Source organism: Scyliorhinus canicula, chromosome 11, assembly GCF_902713615.1.
Source record: "Scyliorhinus canicula chromosome 11, sScyCan1.1, whole genome shotgun sequence".
NCBI lineage: Eukaryota > Metazoa > Chordata > Chondrichthyes > Carcharhiniformes > Scyliorhinidae > Scyliorhinus > Scyliorhinus canicula.
This window is the reverse complement of record NC_052156.1, coordinates 38,534,569-38,559,881: the sequence shown is the minus strand read 5'-3', so window position 1 is coordinate 38,559,881 and position 25,313 is coordinate 38,534,569. Positions and strand designations below refer to the sequence as shown.

At 48.2% G+C, this 25,313-nt stretch overlaps 1 protein-coding gene across 5 annotated transcripts in view; it reads right to left on the bottom strand.

Moving 5' to 3' along the window:
- Nucleotides 1–25,313, bottom strand: part of cacna2d3a (calcium channel, voltage-dependent, alpha 2/delta subunit 3a) — a 1,093,156-nt gene that overhangs the window by 92,404 nt on the left and 975,439 nt on the right. For all 5 annotated transcript variants that reach the window (XM_038812776.1, XM_038812778.1, XM_038812775.1 and 2 more), the window contains one exon: nucleotides 3,933–4,044. In XM_038812776.1, coding sequence (XP_038668704.1) covers nucleotides 3,933–4,044 — 112 coding nt within the window. The remainder of the gene's footprint in view (nucleotides 1–3,932; nucleotides 4,045–25,313) is intronic.

Below are 25,313 nucleotides of genomic sequence, written 5' to 3'. Positions count from 1 at the left end.
TCAGGTACATGTGACCTTTAACAATTCAATGATATCTGTCCTTAATGCTTCTCAAAGTGTTAATGTTAAGTGTTATATTAACCTTGGCGAAGGCCTCTAGTAGTTTTTCCATTACTGGTGTTGGGCTGATTGGCCTGTAGTCATCAAGTTTATCTCTCTCCCCTTTGATCACAGCAGCACAAGAACATACGTTGTATGAGAATATTCAAGGCTGAGATTGATAAGTGTCTGATCTTTGAAGGAATTAATGGATATAAGGATTAGGTAGGAAAGTGGGATTGAAGATTGGTCACGATCTCATTGAATAGTCAAGCAGGTTCAAGTAGCCATATCTCCTGCTCCTGCTCATATTTCTTATGTTCTTAGATACTTCTACTTATTGTGGCTATGTATCAAACAGAATTGATGTTAATATCATTTTGACCTGTGTTGAAAAGTGACCTGCTCCACCTTGAACTGTCAGTGACTTGGCCTTTGTGAATTTGTTGCATCTTTGTGGAGGAAGAAGCCGTGAGCAGACCTCAGTTTGTGATTACTAAGTCCCCATGTGCAGTTTTAAATATGGATGGGAAGTTGTATGTCAGATATTTCCCACACAATGTTTTTATTATTGAGGGCAAATGATCAATGAAAAATCCCCCAAAAAAAACTTTAAAATATAGCAGTCTATAAAAACCGATATCATAAATAACCAAAAGGGATTCTGTTCCTTATTAGGCTGGCGCAGTTGATCCAGTGGACTAAAGTATTTTAGCTTTTAGAATCGTTGATTTAGTGTAAGTTGTTTATAAAATGTTTTATGAAATTCATAAAGTAAGTTATAATAATATGCCAGCTTTTACTTAGTTCTGCAGTGACCATTTTAGGTTGTGAGGCAGAACTTCATCCTTTCTCAAAGGTCAGGAGCTTTTTGTCGGTTTTGTTTGATGAAGAAACAAGTGTTTCCATAATTCCAGATCCCACAACAGCTGCACAAATTCAACCGATCCTAGCTTTTGGGTATTTCCGCTCTTACAATCATTTGGAATTCACAATCAGTCTCAACCTGCTCCAAGGTGGAGCAGGTCGCTTTTCAAACACAGGTCAAATTGTTATGGACTTTCATTCTGTTCAACACCTAGCCACACTAAGTGGATATATCTAAGCACAATGGAGTGTGCTTCATCTTTTGTTGACAGAAGTTATCATTGAACACTATATTCCAGCTGTACAATTGATTAATTCTCATAATCATTTCCTATTGAAGTGAGAAGCGAGGCAGTTTCATACATCTCGGATGCGATTTAATGCGCAAAAAAACAGTCCCATTTTTGGGCGCCTATAGCGGGGTCTTGGACTCTTGACTTTTTTGGCCTTGGTCGGGAATGCCCCACTAAGGTCACATTTACCTCACTTCCTGCACTGATGAGCTGAGCTAGTCAGTGCAGGGAGAGATCATAGCAGTGCTTTTAAAATGGTGCCCCGATCTCTGGCACGCCCCCCTCTCCGCAATCCCTACCACAACCTCCAGAGCTGCCCATTGTCCCAACATACCTCTTAGGAGTCCTCGAGCCCATCCTCACCCCACTTCTTAAGGAGAGGGCACGCCTGGGCCCAATCTCTGGCACGGGTATTCTGGCACCCGGGCCTCTTGACACTGCCAATCTGGCATTGTCCCTGACAGCCTGGCAATGCCACCTGACTACCCTGGCAATGCCAGGGTGCCATTGCCAGTGTTCCAGGCTGGCAGTGCCAAGGTGCCAGGTTGGCCATGTCACGATGCCGGGCTTGCAGTGCCAAGGATCTTGCCCAGTGAAGACGAGATCCAGATCATGGCGTCTCAAAAGATCTCGTTAGATCACACAAGGCGTTCCAAGCGTTGCAAATCTTACGAGGCCTTTCGCAGGATTTTAACGGGCCTTGTTACACCTCCGAGTCGGGGGCGATGAGGCCGTTTGATCGTGCCCCACATAACTAAAGATTAAAGCTCCTCCTACAGGTAGCAGAAATTTCCCAGCGCTGTGGGACAGCCTTTAACTTTTACTGCAGGTTCGGAAAATGTGGCCCATTATCTATCAGCTCACCTTTCCATTGTGTGAAGGAAACTCCAGCTTAGTGTATCACAGGCTCGACTGATCCACAATGCCGAGTTTCCCACTTGGTGGCGGAAGTTGAAATCCTCCTCACTCTGTATGTTTATACTCAACAGCAGAAGGTACTTAACCTTCCATTTAAGTAATAACTCTGCATGCTATTTGCCACATAACAATACTTTTGTGCCAAGATTAGAACTACCACATTACTTATCTATGGACATAAATAAATGGATTTCACCATGAAAAATGTTTACATATAGTTTCCTTTCTGGTAATACCTGTTTCTATTGAATTTCACCTTGCCCCACTCTATGAGGTTAGATTTTATTTTCATAATAGCGTAACTTTTTTTATCTTTCAGCTGATGAAAAAATGAAAACATTTGGTAATCATTGGTGTTTCCTGTGTACATATGGAGTTGTTGCTAATCACATGAGCCCTAAGGAAAAGTCTGGTATGTAAAGAATCAAATAGGCCCAGTTCTTATTTTTAACTGTGGAACAAAAGAAACATTTTTTGCTGTGACTTAAAAAAAGAAATCTTGTTTCCCTTTGTCACTGAAAGAGATGTGGATCAGTGTGTGACAGCCTCACGTGTTGACAGAGTCAATCTCACAACCAATAATGAAGGAATGCTCCCTGCACGTTTTTTAATACTGCTCACCAGTTACGATGCACCATTTTTGGACTTATTTCAATATGAATTTGGAAATTTCTCCCAAATTTCTTTAAAATAGGAACTTAAAGATAGAGATGTTAAAAGGACCGGTTCTAAAGTAATCAGTATGTTTCTTTTTGATCTTTGAACATCTTAATCAAAAGTTGAAGAAATTAGAATTAAGTTTCAAGTACTCAGACGGTTTTCACTTTAACTCACCAGTTGTAGCTGAGAAGGTAAAGCACAAAGAATGATTTGTCAATATGTCAGTGCCATATTAGATTTAACATAGTGATAGACAGCAAACTACCTTACATTGTAAAGCCGGTTATAGAATACTGACTGTTAAACCATGGCAATCAAATAACTTTTTTAAAATAAATTTAAAGTGCCAATTAATTTTTTTCCCAATTAAGGGGCAATTCAGCGTGGCCAATCCTGCGCACCTTTGGGTTGTGTGGGTGAGACTCTCAACCTCCACACAGACAGTGACCTGGTGCCGGGAACGAACCCGGGTCCTCGGCACTGTGAGGCAGCAGTGCTAACCACTGTGCCACCGTGCTGCCCTCAATCAAATGATCTGACTCGTTTAGTAACAGCGTAAAATCCTTTTCTCAAGTTTATAAATAAAAATATTCACTGACAAAGCTATGAGTCTTCCAATGACCACACAATATACTAAATAAATGTTTGATCATTAGGAAAACTAAAAGCAACCCCACTTGTACAAGGGAGTGAGCGCAAGACTGCTATCGTGAGCCTCCAGCCTGAGTCCCTGACTGCACTTCTGTGTAACTTGCTCAATTTGATTGGGTAACATGGAGACATTTTACCACTAAGGAAGGTGCAAGAAAAAACGCTTCAGAATTCGACTTCTGCTGCATGTTCTGTTGATGGGTCCTGTGGGGACATCCATGATCTACTGTGCACTGACCAGGAACTTAAGTACGTTTTGTGGGAACATGCAGCATCCATAAATATGTAACAAAATATCAATATGTCAAGTATTTGAAGTTTTGAGTGTTATGCTGAAAGTTTTAATTATTCATCCAGGAATAACTATATATGGTCATTGTCTTATTTTGCTACATTTATTTTATTTTGCAAGAGTATCATTAGTGGAGTTTAATACTGCATTACTAGACTCAATCCCTATGTATATGCACAAACACAGGAAAACAGAAATGGGAAATGCCTTACTTATGGCAGCCTTCACAATGGATTGCTCCTGTAGTTTCTTTAATCGTTCGTTCAGACACAAAGGCTGGATATTCAGTGTCGCATGACTGAAGAATCTGCTTCGGACTCTGTGCTAAAAATATGCAACAACCATAGTGTTAGCCATGATTCATTTGGTGAAATGAAAACTATATCTGTTAAACCCCAATGTGTTTGATGGCCAGTCTTAAATCTGCAACTTCCACTGATGAATAAAAATGGTTCAAAAACTGTGAGCTAATGAGAGATTTCAGCTTGCCAAAACCAACTTATTATGTAATGCTGTAACATTCTGCATGCCAAACTCCATCGATGAGAGTAAGAGTTAAAAAGATGAAGCGGTAAATGTAAAAAACTAACATCGATTTTCTGATCAAATGCATTTCCTATGCCACCATGTGGCCATTTAGAGCAATTGCAGGTAGTCTTTGAAACTAATAATGTTCACATGTCCCACATTGAAGATCTGCAGCATCAGATTTCCACACTCCCAAATTCAAGCCAGGTGGTTTGTTTTGGTACCAGATTTGGTTTAAAAATAACCTTGATCGTTATAATCTTTATGTCATTAGTTTCATAGAAAAATTACCCACGTCAAGTATTTTCTTTCCCTGAAATTACAATGCTTGAAATACTAAATGAGGAAATATCATGGAGGTTGTCTTTTACTTCTTCAACTCTTAATTAAGAGGGTTCAGAAATATTCTGACTTATCACAAGCTTCATGTAAGTTTCCTTTGTGTAAATCATCTGCTTTAATGCTTGAGTAAGTTAAATAATTGTAAACATAGACCATTTGCATTTCAGTTCAAAAGACGACGCAAGATTTCAAAGGCTAAATCAAAGTAACCTTTGTGATTTCACCATATAACTGCTCACAACTGAATCATTTACGCCTTTTGTATTCTGCCTGTAGAATAATTTTGTGAGATTAGTTCTCTGCACCACAGAGCTCAGGAGAAATTAACTTGTCTGTTAAATGTTCAGTACCCCAGCAATAATAGCAATTTATTGGAGCAATTTTATAATTTGTTTGCACAAAAGTATAATCTGGAAGTGACTGCACAAAGATTGTATCTATGGCATACGCTGGTATTTTAACCAGCTGCTTGGGAACTGTGAGCATCAGGTATGAAATGTGCTTCAAATGTCATTCGCCCTACTATCTGGCACGGAAACGGCAACCACTTGTGTCTTGGATCCCACAAGAATTGTGTTGGAAATAGAAACATAGAAAATAGGAGCATGAGGGAACCTTTTGGCCCTTCGAGCCTGATCCACCATTCATTATGATCATGGCTGATCATCCAACTCAATAGCCTAATCCTGCTTTCCCCAGATATCCTTTGATTCCTTCACCCTAAGTGCTACATCTAACTGCTTCTTGAAAACATGCAATAAAAATAATAATCTTTTATTGTCACAAGGATGAAGTTACTGTGAAAAGCCCCCAGTCGCCACATTCCGGCGCCTGTTAGGGTAAGCTGGTACAGGAATTGAACCCACGCTGCTGGCCTTGTTCTGCATTACAAACCAGCTGTCGAGCCCACTGAGCTAAACCAGCAATGTTTTGGCCTCAACTACTTCCTGTGGTAACGAATTCCACAGGTTCACTAGTCTCTGGGTGAAGAAATGTCTCCTCAGCTCTGCCCTAAATGGTCTACCCTGTATCCTCAGACTGTGACCCTGGTTCTGGCACATCCACCTTCGGGAACATCCTTCCTGCATCCACCCTGTCTCGTCCTGTTAGAGTTTTATAGATTTCTATGCGATTCACCCCCTCATTCTTCTGACTCCAGCAAATATAATCCGAACCAATTCAATCTCTCCTCATACATCTCCTCGCCATCCCAGGAATCAGTCTGGTAAACTTTTGCTGCAATCCCTCCATAGCAAGTTCATCCTTCCTCAGATAGGAGACCAAAACCACACACAATATTCCAGGTGTGGCCTCACCAAGGCTCTGTATAATTGCAGCAAGACATCCCTGCTCCTGTACTCAAATCCTCTCACTATGAAGGCCAACATACAAGTAGTCTTCCTTACTGCCTGCTGAACCTGCATGCTTACCTTCAGTGACTGATGTACGAGGACATCCAGGTCTCGTTGCACATTCCCCTTTCTTAATTTATTGGCCAAACAGATAATAGTTTTTTTGGACTAGTCTATTTCAGATAATGAAAGAATGTTTCTTCAACGTAAGCCACCTTTTAAGTTTTAGGAATTTTGTATGCATCTTTGTTGACTTCCGCTTTAAGAGGGATTAGATTTAGTTTGTTGAACACGATTAGTGACATAATATTCTGATGTTATTTTACCAGGTTTAAAGTTTCAACATGCATCACTGTGTCCCAACTTCAAGTGTTACACTCTAAAATTACAAATGCTGCACGAGGTACTAATGATTCCTGGCTTCAATATCTTATTCCAAATCCACCACAATTCCCCACTGGCAATGCTTTGCCCTAACTGACAGCTCTTTATCTGTCTGGTGACTCACACCCTTGATTGCTATCTCCTTTCTTCGCATTGTTTGGCTATACTTCATCAATGTTAATATTGTTCAATATAATGGAACAAGAGATAATTTCTGCACAAGTGCAACAGTAGTCTGACAGAACACTTGATAAAGGTGTCAATATTTTGGCATTTCTTTCCCACACAGCTTCTATTTCTTTTTTTTTTTTATAAATGTTTTTATTCAGTTTTCATATTTTATATTGAACAAATTACAAATTGTTAGGAGAGAAAAAGAACAAAAAAAAAAAAAAAAAAAAAAAAAAAAAAAAAGAAAAAAAAACAACAAACAAACACGCAAAAATTAACATACATATTTACAGGTAAGCATCTTCGTAGTAGTAACTGCGCCCGCCCCCCCCCCCCCCCCCAACATGTTTATTTAGTTTGGTTTTGGGCCTTAGCTAGCCATCGAACCCCCGTACCGAACCTGTAGCCCCTCCCGCTACCTTCCCCCGACTATTCTTCCTCTTGTACATTGGCCACAAATAGGTCCCGGAACAGTTGCATGAATGGCTCCCACGTTCTGTGGAAGCCGTCGTCCGACCCTCGGATGGCAAATTTGATTTTCTCCATTTGGAGAGATTCCGAGAGGTCGGACAGCCAATCCGCAGCTCTGGGCGGTGCTGCTGACCGCCAGCCAAACAGGATTCTACGGCGGGCGATCAGGGAGGCAAAGGCAAGGGCGTCCGCCCTCCTCCCCAGGAATAGATCTGGCTGTTCTGAAACCCCGAAGACCGCCACTATCGGGCATGGCTCCACCCTCACTCCCACCACTTTGGACATAACCTCGAAGAAGGCTGTCCAGTACTCCACGAGTCTGGGGCAAGACCAGAACATGTGGGCGTGGTTGGCCGGGCCTCTTTGGCACCGTTCACATCTGTCTTCCACCTCCGGGAAGAACCTACTCATACGGGTTCTTGTTAAGTGGGCTCTATGTACCACTTTTAGTTGCGTCAGGCTGAGCCTTGCGCACGTGGAGGTGGAGTTGACCCTATGCAGTGCTTCGCTCCAGAGTCCCCACCCTATCTCCATCCCCAGGTCGTCCTCCCATTTCCTTCTTGTTGCGTCCAGTACGGTGTCGTCCCTATCTACCAGTCGGTCATACATGTCACTACAGTTCCCTTTCTCTAGGATACTTGCGTCCAGTAGGTCTTCCAGTAGTGTCTGTCGTGGCGGTTGTGGGTACGTCCTTGTCTCCTTTCGTAGGAAGTTTTTGAGCTGCAGGTACCGTAGCTCGTTCCCCCCAGCTAGCTGAAACTTCTCTGTCAGTTCGTCCAGTGTTGCGATCCTGTCGTCCGTGTATAGGTCCCTGACTGTCAGTGTCCCCCCGTCCTGCCTCCACCTTTTGAAGGTGGCGTCAGTCAGTGCTGGTGTGAACCTATGGTTGTTGCAGATGGGAGCCCTGTTCGACATTTTGGTCAGGCCAAGTTGCTGCCGCAGTTGGTTCCAGGATTGGAGGGTGGCTGTCACCACTGGGCTGCTGGAGTGTTTTTTGGGTGGGGATGGGAGTGCTGCCGTGGCGAGGGCCCGGAGGGAGGTTCCCATGCAGGAGGCCTCCTCCGCACGCACCCACTCAGCCTCTGGCTCCTGGATCCATCCCCTTACTCGCTCGGCTGTTGCTGCCCAGTGGTAGAATTGTAGATTCGGGAGGGCTAGCCCTCCCCTGGTTTTTGTTTTTTGTAAGACCTTCTTTGGGATCCTAGCATTTTTACCCCCCCATACGAACGCCATGATGAGTTTGTCCAGCGCTTTGAAAAAGGCCTTGGGGATGTAGATCGGAATGGATCTAAACAGGAAGAGGAACCTGGGCAGTACGTTCATTTTGATCGTCTGAACTCTCCCCGCGAGGGAGAGCGGGAGTGTGTTCCATCTTTGCAGGTCCTTTTTAACTTCCTCCGTCAGGCTGGTGAGGTTCCATTTGTGGATCCCTTTCCAGTCATGGGCTATTTGGATCCCCAGGTAGCGGAATTTATGTCGGGCTTGATTGAACGGCAGCCCCTTTAGTGCTGCCCCCCCCCCCCCTTGCGGGTGTACTGGGAAGATCTCACTTTTGCTCATGTTGAGTTTGTAGCCCGAGAAGGCTCCAAACTCTTTCAGGAGCGCGATGATTCCGTCCATGCTGCTTTGTGGGTCCGAGATATAGAGGAGCAGATCATCCGCATAGAGTGAGACTCTGTGCTCTCTACCTCCCCTTCGGATCCCCCTCCAATTTTTTGCTGCCCTGAGCGCGATTGCTAGCGGTTCAATTGCTAGTGCGAACAGCAGCGGGGACAGTGGGCATCCTTGTCTGGTGCCCCTGTGCAGCTGGAAGTATTGGGAGTTGGTATTGTTGGTCTGTACACTCGCCATGGGTGCGTTGTACAGGAGCTTTACCCAAGCGGTGAACCCTGTTCCAAGCCCGAACCGCTCCAGTACCTCTATGAGGTATTTCCACTCGACTCTGTCGAAGGCCTTTTCTGCGTCCAGGGAGACGATCACCTCTTGTGTTCTCTCCCCGGAGGGGGTCATTATCACGTTCAGCAGGCGCCTGATGTTCGCGGTAAGCTGTCTACCTTTGACAAAGCCCGTCTGGTCCTCTGTGACCACCTCAGGTACACAGTCTTCTAGCCTCTTGGCTAGGATTTTGGCCAGTATTTTGGCGTCTGCATTCAGCAGAGATATGGGTCTGTATGACCCACATTCCGTTGGGTCTTTGTCTTTCTTAGGTATCAGCGAGATTGAGGCCTGTGCTAACGTGGGTGGCAATGTGCCCCTAGCTAGCGAGTCTGTGAACATCTCCCGCAGGTGCGGGGCCAGCGCTGTCGCAAATTTTTTGTAGAAGTCCGCCGGGAATCCGTCCGGTCCCGGCGCCTTCCCCGCCTGCATGGAGCTAATGCTGTCCATGATCTCTCCCAGTGCTAGTGGTGCTTCCAGATCCCGTTTTCTGCCCTCTCCCACAACTGGTATGTCCAGTCCGTCAAGAAACCGGTTCATCCCAGCCTTCCCCGTTGGGGGCTCTGAGGTGTACAGCTCTTGGTAGAAGGCCTTGAAGGTTTTGTTAATCCTCTCTGGTTCTGTTTCCAACGTGCCTCTGGTATCTCTGATTTGCGCAATTTCTCTGCTGGCTGCCTGCTTTCTCAGCTGGTGGGCCAACAGGCGGCTGGCTTTGTCTCCGTGTTCGTATAGGGCCCCGCGTGCCTGGCGGAGTTGGTGTACTGCTTTCCTGGTGGAGAGCAGGTCAAAGTTCCTTTGTAATTCTTTCCTCTCCGCCAGGAGTTCTACGGTCGGGGCCTCGGAGTATTTATGGTCTACCTCCAGTATGGAGTCGACCAGCTTCTGCCTAGCCACCCTTTCCTCCCTATCTCTTTGCGCTTTGTAGGCTATGATTTCCCCTCTTAGTACGGCCTTAAGCGCTTCCCAGAACGTGGAGGGTGAGACCTCCCCGTTTTGGTTGATCTCAGTGTACTCCGCTATGGCCCGCGCTATCCTTTCGCTGAAGGCCTTGTCAGCTAGTAAGGCACCGTCCAACCTCCATTTGGGGCGCTGGGCCCTTCCCGTCTCTAGCCGCACATCCATGTAGTGTGGGGCGTGGTCTGATATCACAATTGCGGAGTATTCCACCTTGTCTATCTCTGGAAGCACCGTTTTCCCCACCACAAAGAAGTCAATTCTGGTGTACACGTTGTGTACTGGGGAGAAGAAAGAGAATTCTTTCTCCCCCGGGTGGGCGAATCTCCAGGGGTCTACTGCTCCCATCTGCTCCATATAGTGACTGAGTTCCCTTGCCATGTTTGAGGTTTTCCCCGTTCTGGGGTTTGATCTGTCCGTCGTTGGGTCCTGTACACAGTTGAAGTCCCCCCCCATGATTAGTCGGTGCGTCGCTATGTCCGGGATTTCTGCCATGGTCTTTTGGATGAAGCTCGTGTCGTCCCAGTTGGGCGCATACACGTTAACTAGGACTACCGGCGCCCCATCCAGGGCCCCGCTGACCATGACATACCGTCCCCCTGGGTCCGTAACCGTCTTTGTCGCCCTAAACATTGTCCTCTTGCCAATCAGGATCGCCACCCCCCTGGCCCTTGCCCCATAACAGGAATGATAGGTTTGTCCCACCCAGCCCTTTCTTACCCGCAGTTGGTCCTGCTCCCTCAAGTGCGTCTCTTGGAGGAAGACTATGTCGGCCCTCATGTTTCTAAGGTGGGTGAGGACTCTAGATCTCTTCACTGGGCCATTAAGTCCCCTTACGTTCCAGGTGACTATTCTGGTGGGGGGCTTCTGCCCCCTTGCTCCTGTGGGGTTAACCATATTTGTCCGGTGGACGCGCCCCTGCCCTCTGGGGTTTCCCTTTGTTAGGGGGCCGTCCAGGATGTCCACTATCACTGCTCTCCCCATGCGGTCGGGTCCCTGCGCTCCGGGGTTCCCCCTTGTCCCGGGGACACCCGCCATGGCCGTCCACTGTGTGTCCGCCACGCGGGTAGCCCCCTGCACTCCGGGGGGCCCCTTCACCCACAGACCGTACTGGGTGGGTGTTTGCAGCAGTTCCCTGTTTCGAGCCCTTGTCTGTGGCACTTTGTGGCCCTATTCCCTTTCTGGCCTCTTTTGTCCCTTCGTCCCTGCATTTCCCCTCCCTGGTCTCTCGCCCCCCGAGTGCCCCCCCCCCCCCGCTCTATCCCTTTCGGGGATACCCCTGTGTACCCCTCCATTGCCCCTCTCTCCCCCATTCCTGTCCCCATTTGCTCTCCCACCTTTGATGGGTGATCCCCCCCCTCCCCTGCCTGGCGCCTTCCCCCCTGTTGGGGGTGCGCTGCGGCCCTGCTCTGTTGCGCGCCCCCTTCGCTAGCTTTCCTGCTAGCACGGTGGCTCCCCGCTCGGAGGTTGCTGTCCCCCTTCCCCTCTCCCCTCTCCAGTACTCCCGTTCCCTCGTGCCGGGGCCTGGCCTCCCACCTGGAGCGGGCCCTTGGGCATTGGGTTGTTTTTCCTGGGTGCTCCTGCCAGGGGGGAGGGGGCTGGCTTTGCCTCGCCCCTCCCCACCCCCCCGTCGGCATGACGTATCTCCTTGCCATGGGCCCCTCGTCCCTACTTCCCATGGCGTTTTTCCAGCCCGTGCTCCTCAACGAATCTATTCGCCTCGGCAGGGGCTGTAAAGAAATATTCCTTGTGTTGGTATGTGACCCAGAGTTTTGCTGGGTACAGCATACCAAAACGTACTTTGTTCTTATAGAGAGCTGCTTTCGCTCTGTTGAACTCCGCCCGTCTCTTAGCTATGTCCGCTCCAAAATCCTCGTAGATTCTGATGGCGTGCCCGTCCCAATTGCAGGCTCTATTCTCCTTGGCCCAGCGCAGGATTGTCTCCCTATCCCGGTACCGGTGCAGTCTGGCTATAACTGCTCTCGGTTTTTCCCCTTCCTTGGGCTTCGGGCGCAGTGACCGATGAGCTCTGTCCATTTCCGGTGGGGTGGGAAAAGTTTCCCGCCCCACTAAGGAGCCCAGCATCGCAGCCACGAATGTTGTGGGATTTCTACCCTCTATCCCCTCTGGCAGGCCCACTATCTTAATGTTTTGCCTTCTCGAGTTGATCTCCTGGTCGTCTACCCTGCCCTTCAGGCTCCCCTGTGTTGCACTCAGTTTCGCCATTTCCCTCTCCAGGGACATGACCCGGTCGCTCACGTCAGTCGCTGCCTTCTCCAGCTCTTTAATGGTTGCCCCGTGGGCTTCCAGTATCTTCCCTTGGGCTTCCAGTATCTTCCCTTGGGCATCCACTTTCTCCTCTATTCTGGTCAGAGCCTGCTGCACCCCTGACATGGCCCTGGTCATTGCTGCCTGTGCTGCGGCCTCTGTGTCTGCTTTTAACTCTGCCTTGATTGCCTGCAGCTGCTCCCTCACCACCTCTGCAATGGCTTCCTTCCAATTCACGCCCCCCTCTAACCCCAGGGGAGAGGTTGCCCGCCCGTCCAGCCCTTTTGGATGCGGCGATACATTCTTCCCGCTGCTTCGCGTGTTGACTCGTTCGCCCAAGCTGGTTTGCCCTTTGCCCCGTCCACCTCCGGTGCCCCCTTTCTCTTGGGTCCCTTCTGGCATTTTTTTCTCCCCCTTCCCCTTCATCGTTTCTTCTCTCCTTGTTCTTCTTTTCCCCCTTTTCCGCACCCTATTTTACTTTTATTTATATATATATAAAATATATGTATATATTTTTTTTTTTAAAATGAAAAATTTATTTCCCCCCTTCTTTCCTTTACCCCTTTATTTCACCCCTTTTCTCTTTACCAGTTTTCTTTTGGGTTTTTATTTTAAAAAAAAGAACAGAAATATAAGTCTCTTTTTTCTTTTGTTTTCTCTCTCCACTCGCCCAGGAGAGAGAGAGAGAGAGTCCCCCTTTGTCCTTGCCACGTGGTGGTCACTGCAGTTGGGGGGAGGGGGAGGGGCGAGTGGGGCTGCTGGTTGGGGGGTTGGGGTTTGTGTCCCCGCTGCTGGTTGGGGGGGGGGGGGGTTGGTGTCCTCGCTGCTGGTTGGGGGGGGGGGGGGGGTTGGTGTCCTCGCTGCTGGTTGGGGGGGGGGGGGGGGGGTTGGTGTCCTCGCTGCGGGTTGGGGGGGGGGGGGGGGGGTTGGTGTCCTCGCTGCTGGTTGGGGGGGGGGGGGAGTTGGTGTCCCCGCTGCTGATTGGGGGGGGGAAGGTGGTGTCCCGCTGCTGGTTTGGGGGGGGAAGAGGGCCCGCCGCTACCGCACCGTTCCCGGCCCGCGTCGTGGGGGGGGGGGGGGGGGGGGGGGGGGGGAGAGAGGGGTTGGACCTGCCGCTGCTGGGCCTCCCTGTCGCCGTCGCTCCTCGCCTCCGCCTTCCGCCGCCGCCCGCTCCTCCTCAGCTGCCGCCCGCTCCTCCTCCGCTTCTCCTCCGCTGCCGCCCGCCGCTGCCGCCCGCCGCTGCCGCCCGCCGCTCCTCCGTTGTCGCCCGCTCCTCCGCCGTTGCCGCCCGCTCCTCCTCTGCCGTTGCCGCCCGCTCCTCCTCCGCCGTCCGGCCTGTCGGGGGGGTTCCTTCCTGGCGCTTGCGGGAGCCCCTCTCCCTGCGACCTCCTCGCTCGCCGCCCGGAAGTCGAGTCTCACAGCTTCTATTTCTGATCCTATTTAGGTTGCATCATAGTAGCAGAGAGGTGACAAGTAGTAAGTGGGGAATGCTCATAAGACCTTTCAAAAAGAGCACAGACACACTGGGGTGAGATTCCCCAATGGCTGATGCCGAAATCGCGTTTGGCAATCGGGCGGAGAATCCATTTTTATGCTGGAATCGGGGGCGGTGCCATTTTTCCGATGCTCTAACTCTTCAAAAACAGCGTACATGAGGAGAACGCCGCACACCGTTGGGGCGGCTCAGGACATTACCTGAGCCCCTCCCCCAATGCACCGCCCCCGATGGGCCGAGTCTCCGATTGCGTGGAACACATGTCCTCACAACTTTCGAGACCTCGCGTGGTGGCTGTGGACTATGTCCAGCGCTGCCGCAGTCTGGGGGGAGCTGTTCCGCTGCCAGAGGGTGCTTTGGGGGGGATAGGGTGGGGGGAGGGGGGGGGGGGACTGGTGGGGGGTGATCTGGGAGTGGCAGGGGGGTTAGAGAGGGGCAATTTCTGTCAGGTCGGGTACGCGTGTAGCCGGAGCCATGCTGTATGACATGGCCGCCGCAGGTTCGGGCTTTATGCAGCGTGGCTGCTAGCCCCCCCCCCCCCCCCCCCCCCCCCCCCCCCCCACCGGGTGGAGGATCGGTGCAGTGGCGTCGCCAACTTTCTGGTCATATGACCAGATGGATCCTGCGGACATAGCCGCAGAATCGGAGAAACCAGCCAACTTTATATCCCCATCTGAACAATTCCACAAAGTGGAATGAAGTGGAAGATGAATAGTTTGCTTGCAGATGCCTGTAACTAGAAATGTAATTCTTTAACAATTGAATTGCATTTAAATGGCAAGATTATGAAAGGTGGAAGAAAAATGGCATGTGCCAGCATGAAATTCTGGAAGTGACGAGCCCAGTTGCAGGACTACAATTGCCGTGAGTGTCACTGACAAGTGAACACCCTGGAACTACCAAAAGGCCAACTTTCCTCATGTGTACTCAGGAGATTGCTGTGTGCCCCCTAAATGCCCCGAATCTACAGTTACCATGAGGGCTGAGATCCATTCACCTGGACTTTCAGCACTGACTCTGTCAACGTTCTTGGGGAGCAGAATGAGGTCCCTTGATTTGCGGGCGGTTGTGAGTTCCTGTGCTGTTCGCGGTACATCCTGGGTGCCTGGCTGGCCCTATGCTCCAGAAAATGGTCCATCCTCTGCTAGGACTGGGTGGAATACCAGATCCCCAGATAAAAAACCAAAATGGCTTTTTTGTTAAGGAGATTGTATTCTAACAATCTTCAACCTCAACCGTTTTAAGGCCAAGCTGCAATCCAAGTAATGACCACCTACCCCCTCCCCTCACTGGCCCTCACATCCACCTTGGCATGCACTATGATTTTCAGTCTCATATTTATCACCGACATCACTTTGTTCCGTCTCTACAGAATTGCCTGTCTCAGCCTCTCCGCTGCTGAAACCGTAACAGTGTTCGGAGGCCTCACCCCTGATGCTGCCTCTTCCTGTCTGGGGAGAGGTGGTGGCTCTCGGTCCCATAATACCACATGGAAACTTCAGGATAAGTCCAGGACCCAGGATCATGGCAGAAGTGTGCCTCACTGTAAACATGCCTCCTTAAAGGGTTTAAAACTTAGTTCAGAGTTGGCCACAACATCAAGAATAGGAATAGTCTGGACTTGCCCGAGGTGGGGTGCGTGGAGAAAGCAGGGCGGAGTGTAATTTGTGGTGGGGGCTGATGATGATCTTCCTGATACTGAGCTGAATGAAGATGTGACATAGTAAAAACTGGATGCTGGACAGCCGACATTCAGCCAATATTCAGAAAGGTTTAGCAATGACTATTCCTGCCCCTTTCATTTATTTAAAATAAATTTGTTTTCCAAAGTGTTGGGTAGTTTCTGCTCAGGAATCAATTTTTGGACGTTGCCGAAAATTAACAAATGTGCAATATATTGCCCAATGGGAAAATTAATTATTAGAACAGTAAGCTCACAAGTGGAAACTGATCTTTATAGCCAACCCGAAAAATGGTAAATTAATGGGAGATCCAATCTACTCAACAAATCTGGCAACTATTATAGAGTTATAGTGCTGATCATGGCATCCAGAAATGATCCTATTTCATCATCAGTATGACCAGTGTCCTTCTGGATGGACTGGTATAACTGATAATCAAGACAGTCTGCAGGTTTAACGTGTGATTGGAACAGGCAAGCATTGTAATTCATTAAGGACTGATATTTGTGACCCCAATTGTTTCTTTAGAACCATAAACATTTTTCAAAGGAATAAAATCTTCCATTCAGAAAAACATTACGGAGGTTGGCAGTCTTAAAAACCTCAAGATGATTGCCACCCTCTTAAATCCTCACAGAGTGATATCTGATATTAGCAGGATGACAGAAGAAAATGAGTAGTTTTTGTTTAATGCTAACCAAATCATACTAATTGTTAGAAATGATCAAACGAATGTGTTTTGTCAAGTAAATCAGTACAATTCAATTTTTAACAAGCTTTATTTCATAAGGGGAAAACCAGTTCTCCGGAAAGGATTTCGAGGACTGGGATCCCTGAATCACATAATATTCACAGATTCAAAGGTGTCTAGATAATGGTATGCTGTTCTTTAGCTAGAGATACACGAGTAACAAAGAGGCATTTCCTGATAATAGTAGAAATCGTAACCTGCTTTATGAAGTAAATTAGTCATTATTTAGTTTTAATTTCATACCTAAAGAGTACAGGAAATAATGACGTACATGTCATTAATATTGAAATGTTATTTTTCAGAGATTTTGTTTTTTTATTCATTCATCAGATGTGGATATCGCTGACAAGGACAACATTAATTGCCCATTCTGAACTGCCAACATACCGGTGCCAAAGAAGAGCCAGGCAACGTGCCTCAACGACTACCGTCCGGTGGCCTTATGTCAGGCTCCTATTCATTGACCACAGCTCCATTTTCAACACCATAATCCCAGCCAAGCTCATATCAAATCTCCAAAACCTTGGACTTGGCTCCTCCTTCTGGATCCTCAACTTTTTGACCCACAGACCACAATCAGTAAGGATACACAACAACACCTCCTCCACCATAATCCTCAACACAGGGGCCCCTCTAGGCTGCATGCTTAGCCCCCTACCATACTCCCTGTACGCACACGACTGTGTGGCAAAATCTGGCCCCAACTCCATCTACAAGTTTGCTGATGATACGACTGTAGTGGGTTGAATCTCGAACAACCACGAGTCAGAATGTAGGAAGGAAACAGAGACCTTAGTGAAGTGGTGTAACAACAACAATCTCTCCTCAATGTCAACAAAACTAAAGAACTGGTAATTGACTGCAGGAAGCGAAGTATTGTACACACCCCTGACTGCATCAACGGGGCCGAGGTGGAGATGGTTGACAGCTTCAAATTCCTAGGTGCGCACATCACCAACAATGTCCACCCACATCTACGCTACGACCAAGAAAGTACAACAGCGCCAATACATCCTCAGGAAACTAAGAAAATTCAACATGTCCACATTTCTTACAGATGAACCATAGAAAGCATCCTATCTGGCTGCATCACAGCCTGGTATGGCAACTGCTCGGCCTAAGACCATAAGAATTGACAGAGAGTTGTGAGCACTGCCCAGTCCATGACCCAAACCCGCCTGCCATCCATTGACTCTGTCGATACCTCCCGCTGCCTTGGGAAAGCGGGCAGCATAATCAAAGACCCCTCCCACCCAGGTTATTCTCTCTTCCAACTTCTTCCATCGGGCAGGAGAGACATAAGTCTGAGAACACGCAGTAACAGATTCAAAAACAGCTTCTTCCCCACTCTTACTAGACTCCTGAATGACCCTCTTATGGATTGAACTGATCTCTCCATGCATCTTCTCTGCTGAGTAGTACTGTACTCCGTATGCTTACCCAATGCCTAGGTATTTACATTGAGTATTTATTGCATGTCTTATGTTTTTTCATGTATGGAACGATCTGTCTGGACTGTACGCAGAGCATACACAGGTACCTTTCACTGTACCTCAGTACACGTGACAATAAACCCAAATCCAAAATCTGAATTACCCTTGAGAAGGTGGTGAGCTGCCTTCTTGAGCTGCTGCAGTCAATATGGTGTAGGTACACCCACAGTGCTGTTGAGGAGGGAGTTCCTGGATATTGACCCTGTGACACTGAAGAAATGTAATATATTAGCGAGTCAGGATGGTGAGTGGCTTGAAGGGGAACGTTCAGGTGGTGGTGTTCCCAGGTACCTGTTGCTCTTGTCTTTTGTAGATGGTGGCAACCGTGAGGTTGGAAGGTGATGTCTAAGGAGCCTTGATGAGTTTCTGCAGTGCATCTTGTCGATGGTATACACAACTGCTGCTGTGTGCCAGTGGTGGAGGAAGTGAATGTTTGTGGATGAGGTGCGAAAGAAGCGTCCTGGATGAAGGCTAGCATCTTGAGTGTTGTTGGAGATGCACTCACCCAGGCAAGTGGAGAGAATTCCATCACACTCCTGACCTGCTTTGTAGATTGTGGATAGACTTTAGGGAGTCAAGAGCTGAGTTAATCACCGCAGGATTCATAGCCTCTTGTAGCCACAGTATTTACGTGGCTAGTCCAGTTCTGTTTCTGATCAATAGTAATGCTCAGGATGCTGATAGTGTGGGATTCAGTGCTGGTAATGCCACTGAATCTTAAGGAGCGATAGTTAGCTTCTCTCTTATTGGATACGATAATTGCTTGGCACGTTCGTGGCTTGAAGGCAACTTGCCATTTGTCAGCCCAAGTCTGAATATTGTCCAGGTCTTGCTACATTTGGACATGGACTGCTTCATTATCTGAGGAATCGCGAATGGTGCTGAACATTGTGCAGTCGTCAGCGAACATCATCCACCATCTGGAATCCATTTGAACCCGGCTCCCCAGAGTCACTGGATTACTAGTCCAGTGACAATAGCACAACACCACTGCCTCCTCAATGATCCACAGGGAGTGTTTACAACTGTATAACATATTTAGTATCTAAAGTTGCTCCACAATTGCAAAACTATACTTTTGTTTGAAATGGGCTAATTTGTGGGATTCAAAATACAGATTGGTTGAGTTGAAAAGAGCTTGTAATTAAACCATCCTTTTGTGTGGTGAGGGGTTTACCATCAGATTAGCTGGTTCTTGATACTTGGGGTTGAGTTTTCTGACACTGAAATCTTATTTTCAACACAATATTTTAAAGTTGGCAGATTGTTAAAACAGCAGTCAGACCAGAATTCAGGGTTGCCATGCAGTGGGGGAGGCACGTCCAAGGACATGTTGCATTTATTATTTAGGAAACTTCCGCTGAAGACGTTTCTTTGGAAGGAAGCACGTATTCGAGTTGGTCGCATCCCCAATCCTGACATGTTCGTGTTTTTCAAAACTTCTGGTGAGGGTTGAGCTTGGGCCCAAAATGCATTTCACCATTCAGTGACCTCTGTGGTGGGCACCATGGTAACGTCACAATCCTGGCAGACCCTGAAGTCTCACCCCTTTGCTTTTTCGCCATACATGATGAAAAAATACCAAAGCTTAGATTGGGGCAGCATGGTAGCACAGTGGTTAGCACAGTTGCTTCACAGCTCCAGGGTCCCAGGTTTGATTCCCAGCTTGGCTGTGCAGAGTCTGCACGTTCTCCCCTTGTCTGCGTGGGTTTCCTCCGGGCGCTTCGGTTTCCTCCCACAGTCCAAAGATGTGCAGGTTAGGTGGATTGGCCGTGCTCAAATTGCCCTCAGTGTCCAAAACAAAGGTTGGGTGGGGTTACTGGGTTACGGGTATAGGGTGGAGGTGTGGGCCTGGGCGGGATGCTCTTTCCAAGGGAATGTGCAGACTCGAAGGGCCGAATGGCCCCTTCTGCACTATAAATTCTATGATTCTATAATAGAGGATCAAAACAAAACTTTGCAAGATGTTAGGATAAGCTTGAGACATTAGATTAGCGCAGAGAATCGCCAGGTCATTTACTGTAACTTTGGTGAAAGGACCATGAAAAAATGTTTTTATCGCATTTCTGTGGCTCTTCTGGCAAAGTTAGGGCAATCAATCAGTAAGCCCCCTGTGGTAAGTTCACCCCCAGCTGTTTTATGATATAAAAGACTAATGTTGCAGCTATCTTGTGGTTGGAAGTGAAATCGGAAACTTTCAGCTAAGTTCAGTGTTCGCAGACTTCCAACGCAGGTAAGAATCAGAGTAGAACATTCCATAACCAATTGTCTGACCCAAACTCCTTGCAATCCCAGATCCTCGCTGGGAATGTGGGATTCACAAACTGCTATCACATTCACGTCGCAGATTGAATTAACTTTACAAATATATTACAGCAGGGTCAGTAACGTGGAGGGAAAATAAAGGAACTTCAATTTATGTAACACTTTCCATGACCATAGTTTGTACCAAAGTCCTTTGCAGTCACTTTGTTTCGAAGTGGAATCACAGTTGTATTACAGGGATGATGTGGAGATGCCAGCGTTGGACTGGGGTCGGCACAGTAAGAAGTCTTATAACACCAGGTAAAAGTCCAACAGGCTTGTTTCAAACACGAGCTTTCGGAGCACTGCTCCTTCCTCAGGTGAATCTGGAATCAGGATTCACCTGAGGAAGGAGCAGTGCTCCGAAAGCTCGTGTTTGAAACAAACCTGTTGGACTTTTACCTGGTGTTGTAAGACTTCTTACTGTATTACAGGGAGGTATGCAGCAAATTCCCACAATTAACAAGAGGTAATTGAAAGCCTGATCATTTTGCTGCTGTTGACTGAGCGGTTAATTTGGCCAATACAACATGTAAACTCTCCCGCTCATACTCAAATAATGCCATTCGACCTTTTACATCTACTTGGGGAGTAAGATGGAGTCTCTACATAACATTATCTGAAAAGATGTTGGATGCAATTTGGGAACGTGTGAGCGTATTTAGCCGTGTGTTTCCCAGCGCTCACAGCACCGAGAAACACAAGGCTATAAAATGAGACTTGATTTTGCTAAGGGGCTTCAACAGGGAAAGCGTGGATGAGGCTGCACATAGCCTCATTTTTTGATCGGGATGAAGGCCCCAGAAGCGATCTCTGACCCCCCCCCCCCCCCCCCCCCCCCCCCGCCCCCTCCAAGCCCCAATGAACTATGGGACGATCGCACCCATGCAAAAAAATGCCATCTTGCCGTGCTCTCTTGGTACCCTGACACTGTCCCTGCCAACTGGCAGTGCCAGGTTGGCACCCAGGTGACACTGCCAGGGTGCCCAGATGGCACCATGAGAGCCAGGCTACCACCCTGCCCAGAGGGCATGCACCTGAGGGCCTCTGATCCCTTGGGAGACCCCCATGAGTGCCGCTCCATCTGACCCCTGTTTGTGGAGACCAGTGTTGATTGGCTATGGTGAATGTATTACTGTAACAATTCACCATGTGCTTATCTGTATTACGCTGTTGCCCATGTGAGCTCCACCTACGGACCATTGTATGGTATTACATATAATGTAGCATGTTGGGGCCTGTGAGGGCTTCGCCTCTGGCTCCACCCCTTGAGGGGAGGTATGAAGAGCAGTCGCCCTGTAGGCGGCTCCCACTAACAGATCAGTCGCAGGCAGACACTGTTCTAGTTGATTAAAGCCACAGTTTACTTCTACTCCTGGTTTCGTGTGAATTGATAGTCTCATCAATGGTGCTCTCCTGAGGTTTCCGAGGTGAAGTAGAATGATCCCACACCTTGAGTAACTCGGGAATCTGCACATTAGAGTGAGACTAGCTGTCTCGCTTTAATATGCAAAATGTGATCCCACAATGGGCAGGTTTTATATCACAACGTCTCGCGAGATCGCGTTAGATCTTGCAAGGCGTTCTGAGCCAGGTATACCCTGGAAGCGGGGTCTCCCGTCTCATATCAGCTACCTGCATCGCAGCGAGCTGCTTTTCGGGTGCAGCGTGGCTGTTTGATCGCACCAATGAGTTCAGTGCTCCCCAGATACAGCATTAATATCAGACCAGATTCTGTGCTTATTTCCTGCAACATGGGACCTGAATCCAACACCTTCTGCCGCAGTGGCAATAGCAGTGATCCAAAGTTCTCAACTTAGACCTGACAGGAAATGTTATCTTGGACCACTGGGGTAAATTAGGTAACAGCCCAGAAATGATTTACTGCCTTTAATAATCACAGACCAGTCAAGGCGAATGGATAAGAGGAACTAGTTTTATTACAAAGTAATGGTATGTGGGTTATAACACCCCCCCCCCCCCGCCGCAAAGTCTGAAGACTCTTCTTACGAAGGTGGAGTAGGAGGACGTCTGTGCCTCTTCGCTCGTGGCTGCACCTCTGCCGCTGGGCAAAACCAGGCGACATATATCTGGATGTTGAACATGATTCCACACCGAATGTCGCGGTGGAGGTACTGTTGGAGGCCGAACGACCTATACACTGTTGAAAATTTCTGATGCCTGGATCTCCATGCCAGAATCTGTATCAACGACCTCATGCATCTTTGTATCCTGGCCCCCCCCCAGGGGCAACGCTCTCGAGTCTCGAATAGTTGGAGTAGGTTGGTGCAGCAATTGGCGCAGCAAACTCAAATCCACCGGCAGCAAGGGGGGGGCGTGGCGTGGGGGGGGAGATCGGAGCATCGCATTCAGATCGACGCTTGCTGATGCCTGGAAATGATCCCGATTTTTTGATTTTCCGTGCCATCGTGAAACGCACTTCAGGTGTCGCGGGACGGAGAATCACTCAGTGTCTGGGCCTACGGGATATGTCAGGCTTTTTATCACCCCATAAGTGTAGGCCCCACAAGCAGTTAAAAGGATTGCTGTCTGTCGGTCGTCACCGGTGATAGAATTTTCCGGAAAAAAGTAATGCAAAGATCCAGCGTACTGCATCCAATCCCCAATGCCTCATCAAATGCGTCCAATCTTTCCAATAACGCCAATTTGGAAAAACAAATTCCAAACTCAGATTTGCAGTGCAGAGGAGATGGTTATCCATCTGATGGTCAGCCGCATCAACAGTAGCTCCACTTCTATTCTTGTTGCCAGTTTAGTAACCACAGGCGATTCTGAGGCAAGTGGAGAAGAGAAACTAGTTCTATTACAAAGTAAATGTATGTCAATACTCTTCAGATCTCAGCTGGGCCTGTAGTGTTGGTTCCAAACCTGGCCGACATTTATGTGAAGGTTATTACAGCCCCACAGGCTCTTTCATACTCAATGAGGCTCCTGGGGATGATAATTACTTCTACCCCGTAGGTCTTCTACGTGTTATAACACAGCCTTATTTGTGTGAACTGTCTGGCAGCCACCATGTTTGTATTGGCTTTCCAGTGCGTGGGTGGAGCATTCGCCACATGTTTCAAGCTGTAGGTCCTTTAACACTGAGAAAAGCAATGGAGACATTAACAGTGAGAGAGAGTGAGAGGAGCAGTGGGGAGATTAACAGTGAGAGTGAGAGGAGCAGTGGGGAGATTAACAGTGAGAGTGAGAGGAGCAGTGGGAACATTAACAGTGAGAGAGAGAGAGAGGAGCAGTGGGAACATTAACAGTGAGAGAGAGTGAGAGGAGCAGTGGGAACATTAACAGTGAGAGAGAGTGAGAGGAGCAGTGGGGAGATTAACAGTGAGAGAGTGAGAGGAGCAGTGGGAACATTAACAGTGAGAGAGAGTGAGAGGAGCAGTGGGAACATTAACAGTGAGAGAGAGTGAGAGGAGCAGTGGGGAGATTAACAGTGAGAGAGTGAGAGGAGCAGTGGGAACATTAACAGTGAGAGAGAGTGAGAGGAGCAGTGGGGAGATTAACAGTGAGAGAGTGAGAGGAGCAGTGGGGAGATTAACAGTGAGAGAGAGTGAGAGGAGCAGTGGGAACATTAACAGTGAGAGAGTGAGAGAGGAGCAGTGGGAACATTAACAGTGAGAGTGTGAGAGGAGCAGTGGGAACATTAACAGTGAGAGAGTGAGAGGAGCAGTGGGAACATTAACAGTGAGAGAGTGTGAGAGGAGCAGTGGGAACATTAACAGTGAGAGTGTGAGAGGAGCAGTGGGAACATTAACAGTGAGAGTGTGAGAGGAGCAGTGGGAACATTAACAGTGAGAGAGTGAGAGGAGCAGTGGGGAGATTAACAGTGAGAGTGAGAGGAGCAGTGGGAACATTAACAGTGAGAGAGAGAGAGAGGAGCAGTGGGAACATTAACAGTGAGAGAGAGTGAGAGGAGCAGTGGGAACATTAACAGTGAGAGAGAGTGAGAGGAGCAGTGGGGAGATTAACAGTGAGAGAGTGAGAGGAGCAGTGGGAACATTAACAGTGAGAGAGAGTGAGAGGAGCAGTGGGAACATTAACAGTGAGAGAGAGTGAGAGGAGCAGTGGGGAGATTAACAGTGAGAGAGTGAGAGGAGCAGTGGGAACATTAACAGTGAGAGAGAGTGAGAGGAGCAGTGGGGAGATTAACAGTGAGAGAGTGAGAGGAGCAGTGGGGAGATTAACAGTGAGAGAGAGTGAGAGGAGCAGTGGGAACATTAACAGTGAGAGAGTGAGAGGAGCAGTGGGAACATTAACAGTGAGAGTGTGAGAGGAGCAGTGGGAACATTAACAGTGAGAGAGTGAGAGGAGCAGTGGGAACATTAACAGTGAGAGAGTGTGAGAGGAGCAGTGGGAACATTAACAGTGAGAGTGTGAGAGGAGCAGTGGGAACATTAACAGTGAGAGTGTGAGAGGAGCAGTGGGAACATTAACAGTGAGAGTGTGAGAGGAGCAGTGGGAACATTAACAGTGAGAGTGTGAGAGGAGCAGTGGGAACATTAACAGTGAGAGAGGAGCAGTGGGGAGATTAACAGTGAGAGTGTGAGAGGAGCAGTGGGAACATTAACAGTGAGAGAGGAGCAGTGGGAACATTAACAGTGAGAGTGAGAGGAGCAGTGGGGAGATTAACAGTGAGAGAGTGAGAGGAGCAGTGGGAACATTAACAGTGAGAGAGTGAGAGGAGCAGTGGGAACATTAACAGTGAGAGAGGAGCAGTGGGAACATTAACAGTGAGAGAGGAGCAGTGGGAACATTAACAGTGAGAGAGGAGCAGTGGGGACATTAACAGTGAGAGTGAGAGGAGCAGTGGGGAGATTAACAGTGAGAGTGTAAGAGGAGCAGTGGGGAGATTAACAGTGAGAGAGAGAGTGAGAGGAGCAGTGGGAACATTAACAGTGAGAGAGTGAGAGGAGCAGTGGGGAGATTAACAGTGAGAGAGAGAGTGAGAGGAGCAGTGGGAACATTAACAGTGAGAGAGTGAGAGGAGCAGTGGGGAGATTAACAGTGAGAGAGAGAGTGAGAGGAGCAGTGGGAACATTAACAGTGAGAGAGTGAGAGGAGCAGTGGGGAGATTAACAGTGAGAGAGGAGCAATGGGGAGATTAACAGTGAGAGTGTAAGAGGAGCAGTGGGGACATTAACAGTGAGAGAGGAGCAGTGGGGACATTAACAGTGAGAGAGGAGCAATGGGGAGATTAACAGTGAGAGTGTAAGAGGAGCAGTGGGGAGATTAACAGTGAGAGAGAGAGAGGAGCAGTGGGAACATTAACAGTGAGAGAGAGAGGAGCAGTGGGGAGATTAACAGTGAGAGTGTAAGAGGAGCAGTGGGGAGATTAACAGTGAGAGAGAGAGAGGAGCAGTGGGGAGATTAACAGTGAGAGAGTGAGAGGAGCAGTGGGAACATTAACAGTGAGAGAGTGAGAGAGGAGCAGTGGGGACA